The following is a 13,464-nucleotide window of genomic DNA, read 5'->3' on the forward strand; positions in this document are numbered from 1 at the left end:
TAAAAGAACAACATAACACATGTTGGAGGAAACCAGCTCTCTTCACGTGACTCTAGGATTTAAACAAACTGCATCAACACAGCATATTACGTAAGAAAGCAGTTTCCTTGACACTCAAAGAGACCGCATTCGTGATCTAGACCCACCTTGGTCTCTGTGCATGCAACAATGTTGAACCTCCTAAAAACGTGCACCAGGGCTATCTTGATCTCCAGCTGGGCCAGTCTCATGCCCACACAGCTGCGGGGGCCTGCCCCAAACGGGAGATATACAAATGGGTGTCTGCTGGCCTTGGCCTCTGCTGTGAACCTGCATTGGAGAAAACAGAGGCCTCTATAGTCTGCCTGTAAAACACTAGGTTACTGTAGGCTTACTGGGAAAATACACTAGGTTACTGTAGGCTTACTGGGAAAATACACTAGGTTACTGTAGGCTTACTGGGAAAATACACTAGGTTACTGTAGGCCTACTGGAAAAATATACTAGGTTACTGTAGACCTACTAGAAAAATACATGAGGTTACAGTACACCTACTGGAAAAATACACTAGGTTACTGTAGGCCTATTGGAAAAATACACTACTGTAGACCTACTAGTTAGAAACACTAGAATACTATAGACCTACCAGTTAGATACACTAGGATACTGTAGACCTACTAGTTAGATACAATAGGATACTGTAGACCTACTATTTAGATACAATAGGATACTCTAGACCTACTAGTTAGATACACTAGGATACTGTAGACCTACTAGTTAGATACAATAGGATACTGTAGACCTACTAGTTAGATATAATTGGAAACTCTATACCTACTAGTTAGATACAACAGGATAATGTAGACCTACTAGGTAGAAACAATAGGATAATGTAGACCTAGTCTTATTAGTCAAATACATGTATATGTGTGTTCTGTGTTGTATTATCTCCTGTGTCATTGTAAAAACAGTCCATGTTGAACAGAACAACCCCAGTAGGACATAATGAGAGGCCATGATCTGGGAGGTCTCTTGCAGTCAGACTGTTGACTATGTCAGTGGTACAGTGGACCTGTTATGGTTTAAATTGATGTCGGAAATAACTAGCAGAATTTGTTCCAGTGCTTTGGACAAATCACACATTTTTTATGTGTTATTACCTTTCAAATTCCAGAAAGGGAGGAGACATGTGGTAACTTGTGAAGAGAGAGGGCATTTGTTTTGTTTTACATCTCTTTTATGTTGCCAGAACTTAATGAAGCATCTAACCAGTTTGTGTGCTACAACAGACGGACGGAACTCACCTCTCAGGGTTGAACTTCTTCGGCTCAGGCCAATACTCGGGATCGTAATGCAGAAAGCCTGCAGGGATCTCCAGAGTGGCCCCCTTCGGTATGAACTGTCCATTCACCATGCAGTCATTGTCAACGTCACGAGCAAACCTGAAGCCAAACGGCTGTTCAGTCTCAACAACATTAAACATTTTTAAAAATTCTTATTCTTCTCAATGCTATTAATATGATCATCATCTATCAAAAGAAGATTTAGAAACCGTGAGGATAGACCGTGAGGATAGACCGGGAGGATAGACCGTGAGGATAGCGAGGATAGCACTAACCTGAAACCGGGAGGATATAGCCGTAGAGATTCTGATATAACCATGTCAAGATATTTCAATTCCTGGACATTGGTATAATCTGGTAAATCCTGCAATAGAGAAAATATTTTTTTGAGTACAACAAAGTGTTTAATTTACTGCCAAAAATAGATGCAGAGATGAAACTCAGAGCCATGAAGTCCAGGTGGCTGCCGGTGTCTGCACCTCCTGTGTCGTCTGGACCACATGAGACATTTCAACACCCAGCCGTAACGCAGTCGCCTGGACCACATCTAAACAGTTCAACACTGATTTAGCTGCATACCAAACCACCAAACACCCATAGTCTAAAATGGACCTAATCAGCGTCTGATACATTCACACCAGAGTATGTCTATCCGCTCCCCAATCATACCCTACCACTGCCCGCATAAGGTTCCTAGCCCTGCAACATCTCACAGCAATATACTGCACGTGGGTCCTCCAAGTCAACTTCTCATCAAACCACATCCCAAGGTACTTGAATTCTGACACCGGCACCAATTCCTGCCCATATCAACACCATCTCACCCCTTCAACCTTTCTCCTAGAATACAACATAAAACACGACTTGACCACTGACATTCTGCACCCCCAGGTCAATGACCACACCTCCACCCCTACAACTGCTTCCTGTATTTTCTTCATTACCCAGTCCACATTCCTTCCTCTTTTCCACATTGCCCCATCATCTGCATACAAGGCCACCCCCCATCCCTGGACCCACTGCCCCAAAGTGTCAATGGAAACAGAAACATTTCCGGACTTTAGGGTAAAACACCAGTGTTTGGCACCAGTGGAAGCGAGGCATCAAAGTGCTCTGCAACAGTCTTAGGGTCATGAAAGTCGAACGTAAGTCATTTATTTGGACAGCGTGTGTATTTGTAAAAATAAACAAAACATTAAAAAGCTACGGGGAAAAATTAAGAGACCACTGCACCTCTCTCTTTCCTTTCCAAAAAAGTTTTGAGTGAGGAACAGAAGGGTTTCCTTTTCAGCTTTTTTGGAATGGAAAGAAAAAAGTGCAGTGGTCTCTTAATTCTTTCCAGAGCTGTATGTATGTATGTGTGTGTATATATATACATTTATTTTTATTTAAACACTTACTACCCAAATAAATGTCCCTAGTTCGGCTTTCAGGTGCCTAAGACTTTTGCACAGTACTGTATCAGGAAACATTTGAAACAAAAGTGCATGTATATTCTGTTATTCACTTAAATGAATTACCCCCTCAATTGCATTTTACCAGTAATTCTATGGTCTCAGGAGTACCTCAAATACCCTCTGTGAATAGGCAGCGAATCCAAAGGGGTCTTGTATCCCGGAGTGAGAATTACCAGATTTAAATTCAACTTTGAAAATTCTTCCTGTGTTATATAGGCATGAGATCTATACTGCAGTCTATATGCTATTTTAATTTAATCATCTCAGGTTTCAATAGTTTGTAGCCTAACAATTTGCAAGACTTCACTGTGTTATCTAATTTATCAATGTTCCCAAAAGGATAAAGAACCCCTATTGTTGTGAATGTTTAGTAAAGATCTTCTGTGTATATAGTAATGTGTAAGGGATTTTTATTTTACATGATCATAAGCTAATTCGTCTGGGGCAGTCAGGAAAAGGTAAGGTTTTCAAGTGCACTTCTGCTAATAATGGCTTTAGGAAATAGCTTGGTGGTTCACATTAACTTCTTGAAAGGTAGTTGCACTTATGTAGCATTTGGTATGCTGGGCCCTTATCAATAGGCTATTGAAAGCAAATGTTCTAAAGAGCCAAGTAAAAAAAAGTGCTACTGAGGCCAGCAGAGAGCAGCAAAACATCATGTTATTCAAGTTATAAATCCAGTTACTCATAGCTATGAGGTTACTTGGAGAGCATGACTGAGAACTGAAGAGCTTGGCATAGGATGCACCAAAACAAACCACAGATTAACTTCATCATAGGTTAACAAAAAACCAGTGTAAATATATGAATGATGAGAGTGACTGAGTGGATGTTGTTGAATATTGACTACAGTTGGAGCCTGTGTAGTGCAGCTAAACAGACCTCTGTCCCCAAAATACTGCTGTTTTGCTTAGACGTGTGTGTATGTGTGTGTGTGTGTGTGTTTGTGTGTGTGTGTGTGTGTCTTAGGGCCAGCACAGAGCCGATGAAGACAGCTCTATTGTCCAGCCTTGCTAGTCACTTGTCATTGGGCGCTACACAATTCCCCAGGTGAATGACACATCTCTAATGAGTGCTGAGAGCTAACGCAGCACCCTGTGCTACTGATAAAGCACGTCTCTAGCCGCTAGCTGCCAGACCTTTTGTTTGAGATGGAGTTCTAACCAGGAGAGGGAGAGACGGACAGGGTCAAAGAGGTCTGGAGAAAGAGAGAGGGTATCGGGGAGAGGACAGAGGGAGACACTGTGAGAGTCCCCTTAGTGCAGGCAGACAGAACGTCTCTGTACCTCTATAAACCAGGCCGTGGATGGAATATGTATCATATGGTGACAGTGTATTTTCCCCTGCAGCGTCGATGTACCTAGCGATTACTCATGCTTGGTTGACTGCCAGGCCATGGGACAGGGAGAAGGGGGCGTTGGCGGAGCTTGGAGTTAGTCGGAGCATTTGTATTCTGATGGCAAGATTTCCTTTATTATGCAGATTCAATGACAATCACTCATCCGAGTCCTGTGGGCGGTTTGGTAAAGATGACTCAACAAGTTGACCGGGAACACATTAGCATTAGCATTAGCCCAAGTGTGTGTCCGTGTGTGTGTCCGTGTGTGTGTGTGTGTGAATAACACACAGTAACCTAGAAAAAACACACCTTAAATTGAAGGCCAGCGCAGCAATCAACGTGACAAATTGTACGAGGGTCATTTAATATTCATTCACACTGTGGCGTTTAAGTTCATCCCTTTTTTCCTCGATCTAATGATATCCAGGGATAGTTGCCACCTCACTGCACCAGCTCCCCACCAAATCAATGAGAGGGAGGAGATGTACTCCGTAAATGTATGACCCCAGTTAGCTTGCATACGCCTGAGCCGCCTGAGGGAGTAGCAAGCAAGCGATGAGTCATGGAAACCCCTGCCGGCACTGCCTCCCCACCCTACTCTGGGTAACACATCGCCAGCCATGGCTGAAGTGGATGTCTCAAGACTGCAGTGTCTTAGACCTGTGACATCTAGCACAGGGTTTCCAAATCATCGGGTTCTGGACTGTGCAGAGCTTACTATGAAAAAGCAGGGCATACATACGTATTTTCCCGCCCTGTGTGAAAGAAATTGACTTGGCGCAGCCCAGTCTGATCTAGTGTTGCACATCTGACTCCCTATAAACATTCCCAGAATAAAATACGACACCAACAACACTGACTGGTTGGAATATAAGTCGCTTAGAATCACTTCTGTGACATTTAAGGTCCCAAGACACTAATACATCTCGATCTAAGTCTTGGACATAGGACACACTCTGATGAGCAGTGTTCTGGTAGGGTCAGCCCGACGGAAATTACAATAGAAGAAGAAAGATGGACAGATTGAAAGGCAACAGACAAAGGCAGCCAGATATGGGGGAGGAGGCATCTGGAGCCAGGGCTATGTTGTCTAACTCCCAGACAGGCAGAAGAAATACAGAATATTTCCGGTCTGATAAGCGTGGTGTGCTAGGCTAGGCCCACTCCGCGAGGAATCACAGACTCCTCCCCGTCCCCCTACACACAGCCTGAGGCCCGGCAGGATTAACACAGGGAGCTGGCGCGGCACTAAGAGGCTAATGGATGGAAGGACTGGGGAAAGAGGAGAGGAACGCACATTGTCTGCCCGGGCCGCCAAAGGGCACAGGGTGACCCCCCCCCCGCCGCCGCCACATCTAAGACCCCTCCTAGTATCCGACTTCCTGGGTTAGTTTGATGTCTGCCAGACTGAACCTGCATGTGGTAGCATTCCGAATGCAAAGTTCCTCCGATGATAAGGTCCAGCAAGTATGTACTCTGAGAACTTTTCCTGTCTCCAGTCAACATGAGCTCACTAGAGAACAATTCCGACCCTATTTTGAGGCCCCTCCGAGGTCCCTCCAGACCCTATCAGAGGTCTGTCTTTTCACATAGGATATGGAACAGTGTTTTAAAGGGCAGAGCAGCAGCCGAGGGGGGGGGGGCATGGTCGTGCATAAAGCCTTCCTCTAACACCTCAGCAGCGGGGTACCTGTACAGCTATCCAGCGTATGACTAGCTTTCTGCCACGGCCCGCTTTGGCTAAAGTAACATGAACATCGTAGTAAGTATACTCAAAACAAGGGTTTTAGGTGTCAGTTTGAATTTAACAATGAGCTTCAATCAACCGGTACAACTGTAATGCAAATATGCCAAATCAACCTTTAGTCTTGGCTTCTTTCACCATTAGCAATTAATATTTCCATTCACAACGTAATTGGCGGGACACCCCACGTCATTCAGCGGTTACCGAGGTTAAATATTGGTAATCCAGAGGAGTTTTTGAGTAGTTGTGCAAAGCTGGTAGAGACAATTGACTCATAGCCAGCGGTGCCTTTACCAAATATTGAAAAAAGAGGATGAATACTAATGCAATCAATTATGTCCTTTTTTTGTTTTTGTGATTAATTTAGAACAATTTGTAGATTGTATCTTTCCACAGTCTAATCAATCCTAATTCAATCCATTTTAATTTCATGCTGTAACACAATGATGCAGAACAGACCAAGGGAGAGGTGAATACTTTTGAGAGGCATTGTACTTTACATTGCCCACCAAAGTGATTGGCTCCCTTGGTGAAGACAACAAAAAGTGGAAATGTGTCATTGTTGTTTATCAGCTTGATCTTACACTCATTTGAGAGAATGAGAGAAATCTACCTTTCATTGAGGCAACATTTTTCACACACAAAAAAAAACGCTCAATTAGTAAATAAATATTTTCTCATAAAACATGTCACGATTATTGCAACCACTAGGAATTCCTAGTGACATAGTCATTAGGAACTAATACATGGTCATCCAATTTACGTCCTGTTTCACTGGGGTATAAATATGCAGCTACGCAGCCCCATTTGCAACAACCTGCGATGTACTGTGTGTTCTGACACCTTTCTATCAGTACCAGCATTAACCTTTTGTTGTTCCCCCAACCACTTACAATATACATACGTATATACGTACATACATCCCACTATTAATCCAAATGTTAATAGTTTAGTTACGTCTAGTTTAACTTGTCCATCGTGTATAGCATCTCCCACTTAAACAAGATCTGATCTGATGTTGTGTCCTGTCAGGGAGGTTCTCCCAAAGACCAGCCTTCAATGACTGTGTGTTTTTGGCAAAGCACTTCAAACACCAAACACGCTGAAACGACACAAGTAAGTATCACATTTACAGCATTTCATTGAGATTCAAAATTCATAGAAGACACGAAGTCCCTCTACGATCAAAGCATCAAAGGAATCACCCTGAAAACGCAAAGAAACCTTCCCCCCTCAGAGCGTTATATCTACCTCTTCTCTGCTGAAAAATAAGGCTAATGTCTGAAATGTACAAGCTTGGCTTGAAGCTCAATCTCTTATCAGTAGAGAGACTCCAAAGTCTGCCTCCAGAGTGCCTGTATGTACTTACTCCCATTTCCTCTCTCTCTCTCTTCATTACATGGACCTATTTGGAGGTGAAAACAAGTAATTGCTGTGTTGAATATGGGAGCTGTAAACCTCTCTTTCATGTCTAGTTTGACACTGTCTCCATCTTTCATGTCTTGTGGCCTACTATCGTTTATTTTGGCAGTGGCTCAAATGGTATTATATTACGTAAATATACAGTGCACTACTTTTGACCAAAGCTTTAGGGGCTTTAGTGCAGTAAATAGGGAACAGGGTGGCATTTGATCTGTTGTCTGGGTCTGACCCTCTCTGTGCTGCTGCCCAGTCACTCTTATTTATTTACATTCTATTGCCCTCATTTAAATGCCAGGGCCACTAGAGCAACTGAGATGTGGTATGCACGCACGCACGCACGCACGCACACACACAGACACACACAGACGCACGCACGCACGCGACCCCCTTATCTCTACAGCTTCATGAAGGGTTACTACGGCAACGGCTACTTATGGTTATTGATAGTGATAGTGGCGTATATGTTCAAACAAGAGATCTGGCTTTGGGTATTGCACAAATGCAATGACTGTCAGTTTGCATTGTCTTCTAATAGCTGAGAACAAAGAGAAAAAACAGAGGGAGAGAAAGAAGGAGAGAAAGAGAGATCTGTGCTCTTTGTAAACAAAGCAGACCTTACAGAAACTGCATGATTTAACCAAACTCTTTAACCACAGCTGGTAATCCTCTCTATCAAGCAATAGATTAACGATAATGTGTACTATGTGACTGAACAGCAAAATAACACAAAGTCACAATGACCGTATGAAACAAAGTCACATGAGACAACACACGTAAGCCAACGTTTGGATTTTATTGGTAGTTGACCAAATTGTTAATTTGTTTGAATAATTGACTAAATTGTTGGATGGAAAATGGTGCTCTTATCACCCGGAAAGAGACCAGGACGAGAGAATAGCGAGGGAGAGGAAGAGTGGAGGGAGAGAGGGAGACAGAAAGACTGAGACAGAGAGGTAGAGACTGAGAAAGTGAGGTAGAGACTGAGACAGTGAGGTAGAGACTGAGACAGAGAGGTAGAGACTGAGACTGAGAGGTAGAGACTGAGACTGAGAGGTAGAGACTGAGACAGAGAGGTAGAGACTGAGACAGAGAGGTAGAGACTGAGACAGAGAGGTAGAGACTGAGACAGAGAGGTAGAGACTGAGACAGTGAGGTAAAGACTGAGACAGAGAGGTAGAGACTGAGACAGAGAGGTAGAGACTGAGACAGAGAGGTAGAGACTGAGACAGAGAGAGGGAGAAAGAAAGATTAAAAGAGTAAAAGGAACATTGATTAGCTCGCCAAGACAGGTTGATCTGTGGTTTAGGTTCAATGCTCATTGCCCTTCATCCATCAGCAGACAAACCCAATGCCTGAATACAAAACAATGATGAAAATTATTTCTATGACATTGAACAAAACACAAAACACACCTGGTTGGCTACAAATACCACAGACCATTTTTATATCAAGTCACACGTCATCAGAATTCAGGCTATAACACAATTTTTAAGTCCCTAAAGCACAATGGAAATGGGGGAAAGGGAGTTTCGGGAAAGAGGATGTTGGAACAGAAGCTAACTGAAGTACCACAGACAGAATAATATTGTTCAAATGGATAAGGTTTCAGATTTAAACCATCCTGCAAAAGTCTCCGCGAGAACAAGGCACACAATTGTCCAGACGTCACAAGAAATCCTAGAAAAACATCCAGGGATCAGCAGGCCTCACTCACCTCTGCTAAGATCAGTATTTACTATTCCACCACAAGAAAAACATAAACATCTATTTCTCATTGAAAAGAACATCAGTGCTCATCTCAAGCTTTGTGTGAATTTCTGGAACGATACTCGAGAGTTGGTATCCACTTGGCTTCTAAACAGTTATTGCCACAGATGAAGGTGAGAACTATTATATTTCCAGTGCCTTATTTTACCATGAAACATGGTTGCTTCTGAAACTTTTCTGTAAGTGAACCTTCCAAAAAGACTATGACCCCAAGTATACACTGAAAAATCCAGCAAAACATACACTACCATTCAAAAGTTTGGGGTCACTTAGAATCTTTTTTTCTTGGGTCGTTTAGCAAGCTAATAATTTTTTCCATTAAAATAACATCAAATTGATCTGAAATACAGTGTAGACATTGTTAATGTTGTAAATGACTATTGTAGTTGGAAACTGATGGCTTTTTAATGGAATATCTACACTCACCTAAAGGATTATTAGGAACACCTGTTCAATTTCTCATTAATGCAATTATCTAATCAACCAATCACATAGCAGTTGCTTCAATGTATTTAGGGGTGTGGTCCTGGTCAAGACAATCTCCTGAACTCCAGACTGAATGTCAGAATGGGAAAGAAAGGTGATTTAAGCAATTTTGAGCGTGGCATGGTTGTTGGTGCCAGACGGGCCGGTCTGAATGTTGCCTGGTCTGATGAGTCTGGATTTCTGTTGAGACATTCAGATGGTAGAGTCAGAATTGGGCGTAAACAGAATGAGAACATGGATCCATCATGCCTTGTTACCACTGTGCAGGCTGGGGGTGGTGGTGTAATGGTGTGGGGGATGTTTTCTTGGCACACTTTAGGCCCCTTAATGCCAATTGGGCATCGTTTAAATGCCACGGCATACCTGAGCATTGTTTCTGACCATGTCCATCCCTTTATGACCACCATGTACCCATCCTCTGATGGCTACTTCCAACAGGATAATGCACCATGTCACAAAGCTTGAATCATTTCAAATTGGTTTCTTGAACATGACAATGAGTTCACTGTACTGAAATGGCCCCCACAGTCACCAGATCTCAACCCAATAGAGCATCTTTGGGATGTGGTGGAATGGGAGCTTCGTGCCCTGGATGTGCATCCCACAAATCTCCATCAACTGCAAGATGCTATCCTATCAATATGGGCCAACATTTCTAAAGAATGCTTTCAGCACCTTGTTGAATCAATGCCACGTAGAATTAAGGCAGTTCTGAAGGCGAAAGGGGGTCAAACACAGTATTAGTATGGTGTTCCTAATAATCCTTTAGGTGAGTGTACATACTTGTGGGCAATTGTGGGTACGATTACAGGCTCAAAATGGCCAGAAAACAAAACACTGAAACCCATCAGTCTATCCTTGCTCTCAGAAATGAAGGCTATTCCATGCAAAAAACTGAAAAAGTATATGACGCTGTGTACCGCTCCCTTCACAGAACAGCAAACTGTCTCTAAGCAGAACAGAAAGAGGAGTGGGAGGCCCCGGTGCACAGCTGTGCAAGAGGACAAACACATTAGAGCGCTGAGTTTGAGAAACAGACGCCTCACAGGTCCTCAGCTGGCAGCTTCATGAAATAGTTCCTGCAAAATACCAGTCTCAATATCAGCAGTGAAGAGGCGACTCTGGGAGTCTGGTCTTCTAGGCAGAGTTGCAAAGAAGAAGACGTATCTCAGACTGGCCAATAAAAAATAAATAATATGGGCAAAAGAACACAGACAGAGGAAGATGGGAAAAAAGTGTTATGGCCGAACGAACATAAGTTTGAGGTGTGCGGATCACAAAGAAGAACATTTGTGAGATGTAGACCAAAGGAAAAGATGCGAGAGAAGTGTGCGATGCCATCTGTCAGGCATGGTGGAGGCAATGTGATGGTCTCAGATTGCTTTGGTGGTAGTAAAGTGGAAAATGTGTACAGGGTAAAAGGGATCTTGAAGATGGCACACTATCATTCCATTTTGCAACGCCATGCCACAACCTGTGGATTGCGCTTGATTGGAGACAGTTTCCTCCATCAACAGGACAATGATCCAAAGCACAGCTCCAAACTATGCAAGAGCTATTCAGGGAAGAAGCAGCCAGCTGGTATTCTGTCTATAATAGAGTGGCCATCACAGTCAACTCTATTGAACTGTTGTGGGAGCAGCTTGACTGTATGATAGCAGCTTGTGCCCATCAACACAATACAACTTGTTGGAGGTGCTTCAGGAAGTATTGGGTGAAATCTCTTCAGATTACCTCAACAAATTGACAACTATAATGCCAAAGGTCTGCAAGGCAGTAATTGCTGCAAATGGGGGATTATTTGAAGAAAGTAAAGATTGAAGGAGACAATTATAATTTCAATTAAAAATCATAATTTCCTTATTCATTTTGCTAGGAAATTATTTCATTTATGTTTCCATGGAAAACAAGGACATTTCTAAGTGACCCCAAACTTTTGAACAGGTGTGTAAAGTTAATTAACCACAAAACCAACATTTTACAATGGCCATTTCAGTCTCCGGATTTGAATCCCATTACAAACCACTGGTATCTTCTTTATCTAGTTTAGTCATTTCATTATATTTATCTTAACTGGAAATTGTCCTTAAGTAAACATTCCACTGTTAATTAACAATTTTAATAAAGTTATTGAAAAATAACATTTTATTTGATTCGTTTGTAGTTGAAACAGGCTAACAGTAAACACAGAATGAGTGATCTCCAGGATTTGGAAAGATTCTTTATGGAGGACTGTACACACGTACACGCCATCATTACGTAGCATAACAATATCCAATGACTTCAATGACAGGACTACAGTACAGCAAGCAGCTAATGTCCCTTATTTGCCAGACCAGCACTACATTCACAATCCAGGGATGATGACAGAGAAGAGCAGGAATCAAATCAAGCAGAATTAAATACCATAAACTAAAAAAATATCCCAAAACGAGTGTGTCTGACAAACAAACAAAAAAAAGCACACGAAGAGCGTAATATACCAAGTCTCAGGAGTCCACAGCTTTTGGACAACATCAACAGCCGAGGCGAGCTTGAGGATAACGAATGTCGGTTGCTGGCATGGAACAGAACCTAGTCCAATTCTTGTTGAGGGTTCGCAAGTCCCAACTGACTTAAAATGAGTTAGTTATTATCTAGCGTAGTCAGTCACGTCATTATGGGATGTTGTTTTCAGAAGTTGCTCTCAAATCAAAAAGAACCACTTGACTGTGTGTTGAGAATGTGACCGTTTAATCAGCACCGAAGCAATCAGCCTCTGGGAGAACCTTCCTGCTGTGTCAATCATGAGAAGACACAGGGTCTTCCCACAACCTCAGCAGGGACTCCTCTAGCAACAATCAACACACACTAAGATATGGTGCTTTAACAAGTTAACAGTGATAAACAGCCCCAAGCCCAAGCAAGATGATCTGTACCGAAAAAAAACGTGTTGTACTGTATCACTTAAAAAGACTTTGGAACAAACTGTAAAAATGTTACATTGTCGTTTAATTCACTCAGGATTACATTTTATGAGCAAAAAAGGTACAAAACGGATGGTTAAAACTACGACTCAAGTTACACAAAGGATCTCTCAAACAAGGAAACACCAGTTGTTAAAAGCAGTTCAGTTCAATAAGGTCAGTGGGATCACACCTATTGTCAGTGATCCACTCCCTTAACTAGCCAACCAGAACACAGAACAAACTAACAGGGGAGAAGTGCAATTGACAATGTAGGCTTAGCATTGCCAACAGTGATGAAGGGTGAAAAATGAGGGGATTCGGCATAGAACTTGTTCCAATAAATATGTACAACTGACTCCTAGTGAAGGCCTCACTCCTACACAAGCTGCTTCAGGAAAACAATTTGAAGACAGAGATTGGTCAGATTGCCTAATAAAAGAAGTCACTCTACCTACCACCTGGTGTTTATTAGATGATACTCAAAATTATCCAGTCCTAATCCTTAGCTAGAAATATACAGAAACAGGCAGGACTATAAAAGCAGGGAGAGTTTTCTCACAATGACTGCAAACAAAGCCAAAACAGATGTGTGTTAACCTCATCACACAACACAGGCCAGATGAATGGGAAAGGAGTCAAAAACAAAGTAGGATACTGAAACAAAACACTCATTACCGAGCACATAAAACAAGTTATATTATTGTTTTGTTATTCCCAAACTCCATAAGGAAGAAAATAACCCTTTCTGTAACAAAAGGAGGGCATTCAGAGCCCCTGGTATTATTCTAACTCACCACATGACAGTGAACAAAGTGCTGGGGTTTGTCTATGTTAGTAAGTGAGGTACAACAGAAAGACAGCGCCATATTTTATAGAAGGATCTGAGGGGAAACATTAGCTCTTTGTAAACTTGTTCCCATGTTCCATCCTTCCAGATAATCCACAAATCTGAAATCCAGCCACTATCCCATGCAGTTCA

The 13,464-nt window shown here is 42.3% G+C and overlaps 1 protein-coding gene across 3 annotated transcripts in view; it reads right to left on the reverse strand.

Annotated features, from left to right (window-relative positions):
- The window catches only part of tbxas1 (thromboxane A synthase 1 (platelet)), an 81,419-nt gene that overhangs the window by 2,902 nt on the left and 65,053 nt on the right, over positions 1–13,464 (reverse strand). For all 3 annotated transcript variants that reach the window (XM_020056802.3, XM_010883338.5, XM_034288148.1), the window contains 3 exons: positions 1,598–1,686; positions 1,284–1,421; positions 147–309 (listed from right to left, as the gene is read on the reverse strand). In XM_020056802.3, the coding sequence (XP_019912361.2) occupies positions 147–309; positions 1,284–1,421; positions 1,598–1,686 (390 nt within the window). The remainder of the gene's footprint in view (positions 1–146; positions 310–1,283; positions 1,422–1,597; positions 1,687–13,464) is intronic.

Source organism: Esox lucius, chromosome 19 (genome assembly GCF_011004845.1).
Source record: "Esox lucius isolate fEsoLuc1 chromosome 19, fEsoLuc1.pri, whole genome shotgun sequence".
Taxonomy (NCBI): domain Eukaryota; kingdom Metazoa; phylum Chordata; class Actinopteri; order Esociformes; family Esocidae; genus Esox; species Esox lucius.